We start from the raw sequence: 16,220 nt of genomic DNA on the forward strand, positions 1-16,220 counted from the left end.
CAGACGTGAGTTTGGGGAAGAGCCCGTTCCGAACTCTGAAGCCCTTTTGATAAGTGTCAGGCGTTGCAGTCAGAGCAGTAAATCAAATGCGGCATGGGAACTGCGTGTGTTCAGAGACTGGTTTAGCCTATAGATGTATAGGCATGTAGCTCTCAAGTTTAAGAAACGCCTCAGGCAAAAAAAAAACAAAAAAAAAATAGATAGATAGATACATTAATCGCGCTTTGGTTTTCCGTTATTATGCCTTTTCACGTTGCTCGAGGGCGCTAAGGTGGAAGAAGTAAATATAAATTCGTGAAAGAAAACGACAAGAACAAAAAAGACAAAAGCAGCCTTTGCCTCCACTTCACTCGTCGAACGCTTTAGAAGCCGGAACGCCAGCGTCCGGCGTTTGGCTCTCGTATTCGAACGCCTTCGACGAGTGCAGTGGAGACAAAGGAAGCTAGCTTTAGGTCTACCCACTAATCCTTCCAATCAGAGTTGAACGTTCTCACTTCCCCTCTCCTCTCGTCTTCTCTCTCACTTTTTCGGCGCATAAGCAAAGCATTCTTGGCGTTTTTATATGACATTAAAAGCGCGAGACGAACTTTTATTTATTTAAGCTTTTCTTTCGATCTTTTCAACGCTCTGTTACCGCGCGTATAAAAACAGATGCCGACACGCGCTTGTAAACGACACCTGGGATCGTGCATGTTCGAACGCTGCAGCGTCGATGCAAGCATTACATGGTCGCATTTTACGAACGCGCTCGCGACCCATGGCTGAGAGGAACGGGCCTCTAAAAGTTGCTACAGAGACAGGGTTAGCCTAGCTGTATATATAAAAGCCAATTCAGGACAAAGAGGTTGTTGAATCTCGAAACTTTATCCTATGAATATTTATGAATGCCTTTCAGATCTTAAGGTACATCGAGTGGTTCCACTAATGTTTCGGGGCTTCGACTTAAATTAAGAAATCCAATCAATATAACCGCATAAAACACCTTAGCCTGATTCAGAAAATACGTTTATCCGTATAGGATACGTATGGAGAAATGCAGTCAACTTTGGCCGAAAAATACTTCAAAAAATCGGTCATTCAAGTACGACGACAGATATTCGTATAATTAAAGTTACGCGTCGATTTAAGTAAAACCCTCGCATGAATATAAACGAGAACTGGCCTTCCGGACCGCTTGGGTGTTCACGTTCCACGGGTGGATGAAAACAAAAACGCTCGCGTGTTTTATCCGAGATATGCCTGTGTGCGGCCATAAAAAAGAAGAAAAAGATGGGGGCATTTGCTTCGCGCGTTACACATCGTAACGCTCGGGCTGCCGGCTCTCTCGTATTCGGACCCGCAACGACCCATATCCGTGTCAGACTTCCGACCGCAGCGTATTCGTGTTTTATTTACGACCAGCTCCGTATCAGGGAACTCGCACACGCAGCTGCTACCCCCTGGACAACAAGTGACGTGGACGGATGTGCGGACGGCAGAAACACTTGCAGCGTGTACACAATCTACGTGTACTTATTGCAAAGTTGTTGAAGTGACTCAATTCGCTCTTCTCTAGTTAAAAACGAAAATGTAAGTTGGACAAGTTTCTCTTCGCAAAAAAGCTCTCTGCTCCTCGTGATTGGTAATTTCCTCCTCTCCAGCGTTGGCTCTGCTAAAGTGGAAAGAGTGGAGAGCTTCGAGAGATGAGCCTCGAAGCAGTTTGTCCCAGACGCGGACGACTAAAGTCAAGATGGCTCGGCGTAACTTTCACTAATAAACATTCATCAATTCAGGAGCTTGCCCTGTTTTTATGAACCTGCCACAACATATAATCATTGAGAACTTTACAGGTAAGTATCACATTTCGTGTGTGATCGAAGTGGGCTCATAACCACAAAGCGACAACTATTTGTTACAAAGGGTGCACAAAATCTTTAAAGGGGCACTCTAGCAATTTGTTTAAGGTCGCTAATTTGCCTCGAACTTTGGCTCAAGACACCAACAGACACGGCTGTACCACTCCCCCATGTAATGTGTAAAAAAAAAGAAAAATCGACCGTCAGAGGGCGTAATTTTTGAATGGGACGTACGTGACGAGTTACGAGCAACTCATCACCTGTAATCAATTACCTTTTATTGCAACTTTTTTGCGCTTCCATTGATCTTTTTCTGCGATAACGTTCGCTGTATTTGTATCACTATTTTTCTGTAATCAATTACGAGTAATCAGTTATATGGTTCCGAAAGAGCTAAGATTATTGAGATTTTTTTACGTAAAGATCGTCCTGTCTGTTCGTGCCTCACTCGTCTACGTTGCACCGACGTTGGATACTTTTATCGAACCCCTAAACGTTAAACATAGATACCAAGATACCAGAAGGATTAGAATGTCATCGAGCTCAGCGACGTTTTGATTGTCGAGCCGTCCAGAGAGCCTCGTTTCCTGTGTACGTGTTGTTACGATTAGCGTTCGCCGCGGAATAGACGACTGTGCTCTACACTGAACGCATCCAGCCACGACAAAGACCCCCACCGGGGCGGTGGGGGTCTTTGTCGCTGGTGAACTCTTCCTAGATGAAATGGGGGCCATTTCATCTAGGAAGAGTTCACCAGCGCGTGCTTGTAGAGAACGCACTAAGACCATAAGGCTATCTTATCTACAATTTTGTTTGGTTACTAGATCGTGGTTTCTACTAGTTAAGCATGTAGTTGTTCATTTATATCTTCTATTTCTCTCTCTTTCTATGTATATCTCTGTCATTAAAGGAAATCACAAATTATATTAGCAACGGCCTATTTAGTTCTCAATGCGCCCGCGAATGAGGTCTTGTGCGCTCTCTGGAGTTATAAAATGGAAAATCTTTACTAGGCTTCGGCAGTTTCTAATCATTTGTTCGAATATAACCACTTTAGACATATGTATGCATCTTTTATTTTTGTAATAAAAAGTTTTAAAAGAACCTTTGAAACAAATTCATTGCTTTCTGGTAATTTTTTAATTACTTTTGTGATGCGGTAGTTGATTCCTGTAATCAGTTACATTTTTCAATGAAGTAATATTGCAATTGTAATCGGTTACTTTTTTTCAATAACGCGTACAAGACTGGTCTGCACCCAAACTGACACCAAGGAACGCCAAGCAGAGCACCAGGTAACACGGGGACTCACCGTGGTTCGACGTCGTGTTCAAAGCCCTGGTTGAGATACCCGTTGACGGCAGCCGCCTGTCTGGCCTGGTAGACGGCGTCCACGTCATGGTCGATATTCAGCTGCTGAGCGCTGCCTGCCTTGGCTCTCGGGATCCTGTGGATCTTCTCCGGAATGAGCTCCGGGCGCACGTGGTCCTGTCCTAGCTCGGCGTAGGCCTTGTGGTCGTCCTTCAAGCTGTCCGCGTCTTGTTCTTCGAAGACGCTCTGTCACCACACACCATTCCAATTATGTCCTTCTGCACGCTGCCACCTTTATCTACTGGGCTTAGGAACGTACATACGCGCAATAAAATATCCGGCGCATGCGTTTTTTTTTTTTTTTTGGACGTAGCGATGAGCATTCGCTTTTAGAGCGCAGCTCTTAGGGGCCCGTTCCCGGCTTGAGCGGCGTCGCCGTCGGCGTCGGCGTCGCCGTCGCCGTCGGCGTCGGCGTAACCAAGGTCATCCCAAGGTCACGTGACCCCCCCAAGGTCACGTGACCCCTCCCAAGGTCATCTCAAGGTAACGTGACCCCACGTGACCCCCTGAAGGTCACGTGACCCCTCGAGGTCACGTGACCCCTTCCAAGGTCATCTCAAGGTCACGTGACCCCAACATGACCCCACGTGACCCTTTGAAGGTCACGTGACCCCCAAGTCACGTGACCCCTCTGAGGTCACGTGACCCCCGAGGTCACGTGGTCGCCTCCCCAAGGTCACGTGACCCCCAAGGTCACGTGACCCCTTCCAAGGTGTAGTGGACCGCGTTCACGCTTGCGTGGGTGTGCGGCGCGAAGAGCATGGACAAAGAGACGACATCTTTGGGCCAGTACGAAAATATATTAAAGCGTTAAACACTAGAGAATGAGAAAATTCAAAAAAATTAATTATCGGAAAATCTAGCACTTAAAGGGTAATTAAAGAGGAGTACTTCACATAGTCCGTGAAGCGGGTCTGAGTTCTGATCATGGTTGGCACGCCGAAGTCTTGATGCCAGGTAGATTGGCGCGTTGGGGCTGGGTAGTGGACGACGGGGTGGCTTGAAGAGTGTGGCCTGAAGTAGCGGCAGGGCAGCCTCGGAGGCCCGCTGACCAGGCCTGTGTTTGTGGACGACGAACTGAAGCCGTGCCGACCACGCCTATCGTTGCGGGTCGGTTTTTTCGTCCACCAGATCCTGCTCGCTTGTCCTGTTCGGTCACCTCCAGGCCTCCCTCAACTTCTTCTTTTTCCACCACCCGCCACTCGCGCCAAATTTTCCCCGTGCACACAAACACACAGTCAACCAGCCACATCAGCATTCCTTTTCGTCGTCGTCCTCTTTTTTCTTCTACATTGAAGTCCGAAATCACCACAATTACCCCTCACTTAAGAGCGTTGTTTCGGTCAAACAATGTCTACTACATAACAAAAAAAAAAAAAAAAAGAAAAAAAAAACTTGTCCACAAACTATATTACAGTTTACACATTTGACATCTGGTTCGTTCAAACTTTTGGTTTCTCCCACACACAAACATATGCAAAGTAATTGATTCAACAACCTTGTCATAATCACGTTACACTCATAAGAAAAAAATAACTGTTTTGACTATTGTACACAATGCATCACTACAAAGAATAATAAGAAAGTTGAGATTCTTATTTAACAGACATGCGACTCATATAATCGGCGCCCACATTTTCACAGCCCTTGATATATTCGACTGTAAAGTCGTACTCCATGAGCGTCAAGCTCCAACGTAGCACACGGCTGTTGATGTGCTTTGCAGAGTTTATGTACAATAAAGGCTGATGGTCGCTTTGCAGAATGAATGGCTTCCCGTACAAGTACACATGAAATTTTTTAACTGCCCATATCAGTGCCAGGCCTTCTCGCTCTATCGTTGAATAGCCGGCTTCACGAGGTAGCAGTTTACGATTCGCGTAAGCTACAGGATGGAGTATTCCATTATGCCGCTGCATGAGAACCGCCCCCACGCTTGTGGATGACGCATCCGTACTAAGCACGAAAGATTCAGAAAAGTTTGGTGCCCTTAAGATGGGTCGGCTCGACAGTACTTCTTTCAGTTTCTCAAAAGCGTGTTGTTCCTTTCTCCCCCAACTCACTTTGTTCGGGGCCCTTTTTCGTGTCAACTCCGTTAGGGGTTGTGAAATTTCAGAGTATTGCGGAACGAAATCTCTGTAGTAGCCTGTCAGGCCAAGAAACGAGCGGACGCCCTTTTTTGTCTCGGGTGGCTCGGCCACTTGAATCTTTTTTAGCGTCTCGATTTGCGGTTGCAGGAGGTTATGTCCAATGATGTGACCGAGGAACTTGACTGATGCAAAGCCGACTTCGCTCTTCGTTGGCCGTATCGTCAAACCAGCATCTCTCACCCGCTGAAAGAATGACTTGAGTGTTTCCAGGTGCTCTTCCCAGTTTTCAGTGGCGATGAGGACGTCGTCAAAATAGTGGTAGATGTTTGGCAGGCCTTGGACCACCTTCCTCATGAGCCGGGTAAACACTGCCGGTGCAGTCTTGATCCCAAAAGGCATAAATCGAAACTGGAAAAGTCCCGAAGCCGTAGGGAAAGCTGTCATTTGCTTTGACCCTTCGTGCATCGGCACCTGCCAATAACCTTTCGAAAAGTCGAACTTTGAGAAGTATCGGCTGCTTCCCAACTTAGCGAACATCATGTCCACCCTTGGGATGGGTTCATTGTCGGGGACGAGGACCTTGTTCAATTGCCTGAAATCAATGCACAGCCGCATTGATTCATCCTTTTTCTTTACCACCACTATGGGAGATTGGTACGGCGATTCGGAGGGTTCAATTATTCCCCGCTGTAACATTTCTTGGACTTCCTCCTGCACCGCTTCTTGGATAGCGAACGGTATCGGGTATGGTTGTACTCGAATAGGAATGTCGGTGGTGGTCTTCAGTTTGCACTCCACCAGGCAGGTCTTTCCTGGGACATCTGTGAAGCTTTCCTTGTGCGCAGCCAAGAGGATAGACACCTGCGCTTGTTGAGAGGCTGTTAGGTCGTTCGAGACTTTCACATCCTGGTGAGTTTCCTTCTTGTGGAGTGTCACAGAAGGTATGTCCTCTTCCTCTACTTCCTCGTGCTGGACCGCGACTGAGGCATGCTGCGGTGGTTGGTTAGAAACCGGTCTCTCTTCGTACTTTTTCAGCATGTTAATATGGAATAGGCTACTTCTTGTTCCCAGATCAATGACGTAGTCGATGTCATTTCTTCTCTCCAAAACCTTGAAGGGGCCCTTCCAGGTCAGGATCAGCTTGTTGTTCTCGGAGGGGAGAAGAAGTAGAACCTTGTCTCCAACAGCTAGCTGGCGCACTCTCGTCTTCTTGTCGTAGTACTTCTTCTGTACTATCTTCGCCTTTCTGAGCTGCTCCTGTGCTATCCGGCAAGTGTCTTCCAAGCGCTGGCGGAGCTCGACCATGTAGCCGTACGAGGTCTTCGTGTTTTCGTCAAGGTGCTCTCCTGTCCAGATTTCCTTTAATATGGCCATCGGTCCTCGGACGTACCTGCCATACAGGAGATCAAATGGCGCAAACCCAACACTGGCCTGCGGCACTTCGCGATACGCGAATAGTAGTGGTGCCAAGTATCGGTCCCATCTTTTCGGGCTCTCTTGACACATTCGTCGTATCATTTGTTTTAGCGTGCCATTAAACCGTTCCACGAGGCCGTTGGCCATGGGATGATACGGCGTGGTTGGCATCTGCTTAAACGAGAGGAGACGACTAAACTCCTTCATGAGTCCGGATGTGAATGATTTGCCCCGATCGCTGATGATTTCTCTAGGAAATCCCACGCGTGAAAACATCTCGAGGAGAGCTTCCGCAATCCTCTCCGTCTCGATGCTTGGCAGGGCAACTGCATCAGGATAGCGGGTCGAGTAGTCCACCATGGTTAGTACGTAACGGTTGCCCTTCTCTGAGGTTGGTGACAGTGGTCCCACGATGTCAATTGCTACCCGTTGAAAAGGCGTCTCGATCACGGGCATGTTTCCCAAAGGCACGCGGCCTACCAAGTGTTTTGGAACGGTTCTTTGGCAGATGTCGCATGATTTCACAAACCGCGTGACATCCCCTTGTACCCCTGGCCAGTAAAACTCTTCGAGCACTCGATCTGTCGTTCTTTTGATTCCTTGATGTCCAGATAGTATTCCTTCGTGTGCCATTTTTAGAACGAATGTTCGGAGGCCAGTTGGGACAACGAGTTGTTCCATTTCCTTTTGCGATGGAAGTCTGTATCGTCGAAAAAGAATCCCGTTCATCAGCACGAAGTCGATGTCGGCTGATCTTGAGGCAACCTTGCTTCCCACTGCTTCAAAGCATCTTTTGAGTGTAGCATCTTGCTTTTGCTTGGCGCTTAGCTCCGCCGGGTTGATGTCCAGTGGATTTATTTCTGCAACTGGTAGCCCAGCAGTTGTCGCCGAGGTTCGCATCGTTACGACACTAGCCTGAAGCTCGCCTTTCTGCTCTCCGGAGCTCGGTGAGGAGGTCGTCCCTGTCCAAATTCGTTGATTGCCCAAGATTTCGTCTTTTTCGTGGGGCTTTTCTTGCAGGGGAAGAAATTTCTGGTCTGCTCTCCACTTGACATCAGGAGCAGAAGCATCCCGTACGCCATCGATGTTGCCCAAGACGACATCATACAGCGGTCTTTCCATGCAGGTTGCCCTTACTGTGCCCGTGAAATAAGGAGAGTCGATGTCCACTTCCGCTTCAGGTAGGCATCGAACTGTCCGGTCGAGAAGGTAGATCGATCGACTCCTTCCTGTCAGTTTGTCATCAGGAACCAGAGATCGCTTTACGATGACCGAGTTGCATCCTGAATCACGCAGTACAATGACAGGCTGTCGTTCAAGCAGTCCTTCAGCCGTTGGCATGCCATCTGTTTGAACATCGATTCTTTGTTCATCCTGCTCTGCTTTCACATTTCTTTTAAGGGAATGAATGTCCAAACCAACTTTCCCTGGCTCATTCTGAGGCGCCAGGGAACACGATGCTTGTCCACCCGCGTCTGTCTTGTTAGGGCAAGACTCTGTTTTATGCCCGGTTTTGCGACATTTCCAGCAAACAGTCAACTTTGGGTTGGATCCTCTTGACTTGGACCAACAGTCTGCTGCACGATGACCTTGTTTGTTGCAAAGGAAACAGGCGGGTCTCCCCGTTGCATCTGGAGGTTTAGAAATCTTCGCTTTCCCCAGTGGCTTCGCCTCTTGTTCCTTATTTGTTCTGCCAAGATGGACTAGTCCTTGAGCCTCAAGATAATGATCGGCAGCTTCCGCCAACTTGTCAAGTCCTTGGCAGCCTATTTCCCTTAAAAAGATGGTCAGTTTTTCGTGACATCTCTTGAGAAACTGTTCTGACACTATTTTGTCCCGGAGTGCGTCGTAGGTACGCTCCGTTTTGGCCATTTCTTGCCAATGGTCAAAATATCCCAACAGACGACCAGTAAACTGTCTGCCTGTTTCCGCCTCCTCTGGTCTTGCCTCTCTGAACTTGGCGCGGTACCCTTCTTCCGTATACCGAAATCGTTGGAGAAGAGTCTGCTTAAGCACAGTGTAGTTTGTAGCAGCGTCAGCAGCCATGCGTCCGACTACACTTAATGCCTCCCCTGTCAAGCATAGACTCAGGGACAAGGCCCATTTATCCTGTGGCCACTCTTGGCACGTTGCCACCCGCTCGAATCGTTGGATGTAGGCGTCAAGCTCGTCGCGTTTCTCATTGAAAACGGGGATAAGCTTGTGTGGGCTCCGGTACCCCTGCACAAAGCCAGCAGGTGTACCCGCACCAGACTCGTTCGGAATTCCCTCTACGGCACTTTCTCGTCGCTCCTGTAAACGTAATTGAAGCTCCAGTACCGCACGTTCTGCTTCTAGGCGCGCACGAGTATGGTCATCCGCGTCTAAGCGAGCCCGAGCAAGGGCTTCTGCTTCTTTAGTAGCCTCGCGTTCTGCTGTACGCTGGTCCCTCTCGCGCACTCGCTCTTCATCCATCCATTGTTTCAAAGCTGCCCCAGACAACCCCAACTCCTGGCCAACCTTCATTAATTTCTCGGTATCCATTCTCAGCCGTCGCACCGATTCGCAAGGTGAAGCTCTTTAGGGTGTCAGTTAAGAGCAAGGTCCTGTCGCGGACGCCAGATATGTAGTGGACCGCGTTCACGCTTGCGTGGGTGTGCGGCGCGAAGAGCATGGACAAAGAGACGACATCTTTGGGCCAGTACGAAAATATATTAAAGCGTTAAACACTAGAGAATGAGAAAATTCAAAAAAATTAATTATCGGAAAATCTAGCACTTAAAGGGTAATTAAAGAGGAGTACTTCACATAGTCCGTGAAGCGGGTCTGAGTTCTGATCATGGTTGGCACGCCGAAGTCTTGATGCCAGGTAGATTGGCGCGTTGGGGCTGGGTAGTGGACGACGGGGTGGCTTGAAGAGTGTGGCCTGAAGTAGCGGCAGGGCAGCCTCGGAGGCCCGCTGACCAGGCCTGTGTTTGTGGACGACGAACTGAAGCCGTGCCGACCACGCCTATCGTTGCGGGTCGGTTTTTTCGTCCACCAGATCCTGCTCGCTTGTCCTGTTCGGTCACCTCCAGGCCTCCCTCAACTTCTTCTTTTTCCACCACCCGCCACTCGCGCCAAATTTTCCCCGTGCACACAAACACACAGTCAACCAGCCACATCAGCATTCCTTTTCGTCGTCGTCCTCTTTTTTCTTCTACATTGAAGTCCGAAATCACCACACAAGGTCATCTCAAGGTCACGTGACCCCCAGGTCACGTGACCCCTCTGAGGTCACGTGACCCCTCTGAGGTCACGTGACCCCCGAGGTCACGTGACCCCTCCAGGTCACGTGACCCCCAAGGTCACGTGGGGGTCACCTTTGGGGTCACGTGGCCTTGAGGTCACCCCCAGGTCACGCCTCCCCGAGGTCACGTGACCCCCTCCCCGAAGTCACGTGACACCCCCCCCGGAGCATATTAAAGAATGAGGGGAGGAGGAGGAGAAGGGGGAGGGGTCTACCCTCCCCTCAGTACCCTTCACTCCTCCTCCTCAAGAGCTGCGCTCCAATTCGGCGTTACAGGGATTTGTAAACGGCTTCCACTTTTTTTTTGTGCTGACATTCTTGCCTACCGGGCTGTCCAAAGCATGCGCAGTGGATCACTTCTGTGGAATATTGAACGCCGCTAACATCTTCATTTCTGGCCGGGGTGAGAAGCGCCAAAAAGGTTGTATAGACTGATCTTTTTTTTTTCGGGGCGGCCGACATGTTGAGTTTTGACGTAGCCGATTGTTGGGCCAAAATAGAAAATCCATTTGTCGATTGGGAGGTGCTAGAATTCAACGTGTTCGCATGCCAAATAGTTCTACTTTTCTCTTATATATGCCATCTTATCTTCATTGTATAGTTACGCTTAAACTACTTAGTTTTTGTCGCCCAACCCAACTGCGTCGTATTTCAACGTGGCAATGTCACACGAAAGCGGTCTATAGAAGAGCAAAAAACTCCGTTTCACTTTAGGGCCGACCGTAACCGACACTGCAATCCGATGAAACCGATCAAGCAGGGCCAAAAATGCATCGTCACAGGCCTGCGCTCATCACCTTTGTGCGTTTACTATCAACGACCAAACCAATCACGTATTTAATGACTGCGCAGCGATTCACGTGCTTTCTTCTGTGCACGATCGGTTCAACCGGTCATGGCAACGAACGCGGTGACAATGCAGTTTTGGTGCTGCTTGGCTATACTTCGTTTCACCTGATGTCCGAGCGCGGACGATGTTATGAGCCGAAGAACCAATCAAACAGCGCAAAAAGCGCAACGTCAAGGGGTGCTCTCTGCGCTACTAGCCGGCTGGAGGAGTACGCACAGAGAGACGGCGAATCCCGCCTTTCAACTGCAGAGCTCGCCGTGACGTTGTGCCTCTTTCGCTGTTTGATTGGCCCTTCGACTCGTAACATCGCCCGCGCTCGGACTTAAGCTGAAATGAAGTATAGAGAGTTTTAGGGAACTGTTTTTTCACGTCCTAAGCAGTACGATGGGCCCTCCAAAGCGAAGTGCGCATGTGCAACCGCAGAAGGCTCGCGGGTGCGCAGTTTGTACCGGAGGGCCCATCGAATCGTCTTGGATGCGGAAAAACGCTTCCCTAAAACTGTTTTTTGGCTCCATCGGACCGCAGCGTGGGCTACGGTCGAAGTTAAGCGAAACGGAGTATACATGAGAGCTTTGGGTTTCCCTACTTCTTTTCTGTCCCTATTAACACGATCATGTAGAGAAAATGTATTAATATTCATTTATTACCTTTTATTTTGCCTATGTGATCACCATAAAATGTTGTCATAGAGAAGCTTTTGGGCACTAATCTCGTTGTTTATAAGACTTTTTTTTTTTTTTTTTGCGAAGAACAGGAAGAGCGAGTGACAATATTTACCGCAGGCATAAAGTTAGATCCGTACATCGCTCTCTCTTACCCGTGACCAGCCACGTCAACTATTTTATAGCACAATCATTCCCAAATCGGCAACCTACGATCCGGTGTTTCACAGCAATGGCTGTTACGGGCTCTTTCCCCACTCGAGAGGCTACAGGGCGACCGTCGTCGATGTTATCACACGACACAGTGACGTCACAGTCACGTGACGGTGCCACACGGCATCATAATTTGAGGTGACGTATGGGTGCCACCTTACGTCACGCGACACCGTGAGGTCACGTGACGCCACGCTGTCAGATGGCACCATTGTTTAATGCTGAACGGCGGCGCTGATGGGAAACACCGACAGTTGCTTTTTGAGCCGAACTAAGCGAATTCCATGAACTGGTCACCGTGCAGACATACAGCTTTATGTAGCATACGCACGTTAGCGGACTCCTCTAGTTAACACAGCCTAATTGAAATGATTGTTCGAGAATCAGTGATGCTTACTAATTTTTGTATTTTTCTGCAAAAAAAACAAACAAACAATGAAAGTCAGAATGCTAATCAATACCGTAATAAATAACAAAACCAGACACCTGAAAAACACAGACATGAGGATAGAACATAAAATGTTAGAAACAAAAACAAAACCAACCGTTTTTTTTTTTTTGCTTTGAACAATGCAAACTATAGTCGGTGACAACTCGAGAAGGTGGGGCGAGGGAATGGAAGGTGAGAGAGAAGGAAATGAACGCAACGATGGCGGGAGAGGGGGAAACCTCATCACCTCGCCAGCGTTGCGTCTGCTTCCTCCTCTCCCACCTGCCTTTCCCTCTTCCTACCTTCTTAACCTGCAACAAACTATTGTATCAAAACATAAAGTTTACCAAACGCTTGCGACGACCGCTCCACGCACGGATGATGGACTTTCTCTTCGAGGGGAAACAAAGAAAATGAACATGCACAAATTGGAAACATTGGGAAGAGAGATTGAGAGAGGAAGAAGAAAAAAAAAGTAAAGCAGCAACAGAGCAAATAATAATTTGAAGCCGGGGTGACTAATGGGGCACTTACTAAAACTTCTTTACGAGCGGTTAGTGTGAATTACAGCCACTCAGCTAGGCTTAGAGTCACGACATGCCATTCCCCGACCGCGTTGCGAGCGCCGCCATCTTGGTGTCAACTGCGTACGGAGCGAGCGCAATTGGAGACCGTCACGATTCCAAAATGTGACCCCCTGAGCTTTGGATGCCGTGTCAAGAATGTCCGTCGATATTATTTTTCTCTGTCGCGAACCGTTTTGATATTTGTGAATGATGGAAGAGCGTTTACCGGGATTTAAGATAAAGCCTTAGATAACCGGTAAGGATATTTCTTTACGAACCAAGATGGCTGACGTGACTCTGAAGCCTAGCCTATCTATAGGGGCTCTATTATGAATACGGGACAGTAGTGGAATTGTAGCTGAAGTTTCAAGTATACACCATGACCCCGGATGAAAAATGTATCGACTACGCGGAGGCTGGCTTGGGGTCGTCCCCAAGTTGTTTGCGTTGAACTCTACGGCGTACATCGTGATCTCCCTCGTGCGGAGGTAGGGAGATCACTCCGGCACCTATTTATACTGTACAATCAATCATTATTCGATCCTAACATGTTCGAAAGGAACTCGACGCGTGGAAAAAACCATAGATTATTGTTTGAAATGCCAATAATAATTGGTATTAGTCGATCAACACTTCCGGTAGTATCTAGTGTCGGAGTTGCGTTACACATACTAATAGGCCTCTTTTACGGGCACCTTAAAAGTGTTTGGACGAACTCTCTTAAAAGAGATTGTCCGATGATATCCATAAGTTACTAAGTTTTTTTTTTTTTTTTTTTTTTGCGCTGGTTTTGTTGAGAGGGCCTAAATTTAGTCAGATGTGATCCTTATTTCATTAAAAGACGGCCGAATATTCGTTAAATCATTTATGAACATAAATAGGAAACTTCACGCCAAATTTAACAAGTGTGCCTGGCTGGTCGTGTCGTGACGTCACTTCAGGCATGAGAACGTCAGAGTCGCGGGCGTTGACTTATTTCCGGTTTTGATCAGAATGGTTGATGGCGCGTACAAAGATCGTTGACGAAGAATTGAGCTTCATTCAATACCGTAAATTTTCTCTTTCTTAGAACGAAGTTATTTGACTGAAACAGCAGTCAAGAGCTGTGGGGGATAACTTTTTGCCTGATGTTACGTCAGAGCTTTCGCTGTTGCCAACGAACACGCTGTCTGTTTTACGGGTGCAATCTGAGCAGTTGGGCTCTGTTTAAAATTGAATTACTTGTTGCGGTGGAGGATTAAAAATTAGGATATTGTGCGAATGATATTCCTAAAAGCAATGAACATACACTTTTTTCTAATACAAAATTTTACAAGACAATAGCTTAAAAAAACTCCTCGTTCAGCGCATGCCGATGGGCATGTGCAGAATCGCGATCGTGAGCTGATTCGCCGATTCTTTAAGAGAGTCCTGTCTGAAGGCTTTTTGAGTGCCCGTGAAGCAGCGCTCCAAGCATAATAAAAATAAATTGGATAGTTTTTTTTTCTCTTTTTTTACTGATGCGTTTTACAAACCAGCTTTAGAAGCAAGCCTTACACTTCCGCGTTTAATAATTAGTGTTGCGAGTAAGCATGCTTGGAGGGTCCCTAAGAAGGGGCTGAGAATATGAATCCACTTTGTAGGGTCTTAAAACGGAGATGGCTCCGACAGTTCTCAAAAAGCGTTAATTGAAATTCTTTCAAGCGTAGCTGTCTTTAGGCGCGCGCAGCCATCGATCGCTGGCGTTGCCGGAGGGTGGAAGCGGAGCGTTTTACCTTGAAGGCTTTGTCCACGGCGGTCTGAATATCCACGTCCTTGTCTTCCTCGATTTCCCGTCTTCGCATGCCAGTGCACATAATAAAGGCCAACTGAAAAAAAAAAGAACTAGAATTAATGCAGCGCTCGACAGTATTTACGATATATTACTGTACAATATCGTGCAATATTTATAGTTACAGGATGAGCGCTAGTTATAAAGGCTAGAGTAAAAAATAAACCTTCAGTTACTGACTGGTCTTGCCATGCTGACCAGAAATGTCCGAGCCTTCCTAACCTTTCGTCAGGAGCTCTGGACAGAGCCTTCTAATCGCCCTTTTTTAACGGTTTACTCGGGGATACATCGTGACTGTTCGAATAAATATCATCGGGTCTTTTTGCCCTGTTTTGTTTGGCAACAGACTCAGTGGCGTCATCTGTTGGGTAGCCCCGTCTCACTTCCGGTTCACGCATATTTTCTAATTTTCTACTCATCAATCTTTTATCGTAAGAGTGATTTAAGTCTGGCAGTGCCATTTCCAGAAGATAGCGTGCTTATATGATTTCGCACATATGATTTCGGCCTGTCACAAAGCTTGGGTGGTCAGTACACTGTTGTGTAGGTCGAAGACTATACGGAGCGCAAGTTCGTCTGCTTCTTGCGCGGAGATTGGTGTGACGTCAGAACGCCGAGCCCTGATTGGCTCTGATTGAAGGATAGTGGGTAGACGTCAAGGTAGCTTGCTTTCAAGTCTGGCCACCATCCTTCCAATCAGACTCGACTGGAGATCGGCGTTCTGACGTCACCACAACCCCTGCAAAAGAAGCAGACGAACTTGCGCTCCGCATATATGGTCGCCTGAAACGGACAGCAGAAAAGGAGAGCAAATCGTCCGTGCTGATCTAAAGAAGAATTCACTCTCAGAAAAAAAGGTGTATTATTACACCCCTTGTCCCATATAATACACCCCAAAATTTCAATTCGACGTACAGCGCCCCATAATCGAACAGGCGGCCCCAAAGTTTACGAGGGGCTTGATAGCTGTGTGGTACAGTTTATTAAGATAGCTGATGCACGTATTATTGACTACAAAAAAGATTATCGGAGTTTTCTTGGCCGCACTGCAAAAGCTTCATGTTTTATTTCTTTGGTCTTTGATACGTGCTTTAGCAATTTAATAAGTTATATTGCACCGTTATCAAGCCCCTGGTAAAATTTCGTGCCGTCTGTTCGACTCTAGGGCGCTGTACGTCGAAATGAAGTTTTGGGGTGTATTATATGGGACAAAAGGGTGTAAGGTGATACCCTTTTTTTTTAGACTGAAGGGGTGCACGAGCCCCGTTATTCGCCGCGTTGCCCGTTGTCAAACCTGAGATCATTGCCACCAGCAGCCACAGGCAGGTAGGCCTGCCTCGCTCAAACCTCGCGCGTTTGCGTACCCTACATCAAAAGAGCGAGCGAAGCACTGGCGCACGTGCTAGCCAACGAAGGAGTCAACGTGGCCCACAAGCAGACGTCCATGCTTGGAAGGCTCGTGCCTCGTCCAAAAGACCCCCGCCGAAATAAAAAAGAACGCGAGGCGTTGTTTATGAGATTCCTTATGCGGACTCCCCCCAGCCACCCACATCGGCGTTACTTAAAACTTGAGTGAAAGAATCCGAACGCAAAAACGACGTGCGGAAGTTCGACCACGAGTGCAGCGCAGTCGATGAGCACTGCGACGTCAGAACCACGGTATCGCCTCCAACAACAGCGTCATCGACGCGGAGACTCACCCCCGGCGT

The 16,220-nt window shown here is 47.8% G+C and overlaps 1 protein-coding gene across 1 annotated transcript in view; it reads right to left on the reverse strand.

Moving 5' to 3' along the window:
• The window catches only part of LOC115326839, a 48,025-nt gene that overhangs the window by 15,903 nt on the left and 15,902 nt on the right, over positions 1-16,220 (reverse strand). The window contains exons 6-7 of the mRNA XM_040211345.3: positions 14,456-14,548; positions 3,148-3,392 (exon numbers count right to left, since the gene is read on the reverse strand). Coding sequence (XP_040067279.1) covers positions 3,148-3,392; positions 14,456-14,548 — 338 coding nt within the window. The remainder of the gene's footprint in view (positions 1-3,147; positions 3,393-14,455; positions 14,549-16,220) is intronic.

Source organism: Ixodes scapularis, unplaced genomic scaffold (assembly GCF_016920785.2).
Source record: "Ixodes scapularis isolate PalLabHiFi unplaced genomic scaffold, ASM1692078v2 PGA_scaffold13__105_contigs__length_92229423, whole genome shotgun sequence".
Taxonomy (NCBI): Eukaryota; Metazoa; Arthropoda; class Arachnida; order Ixodida; family Ixodidae; genus Ixodes; species Ixodes scapularis.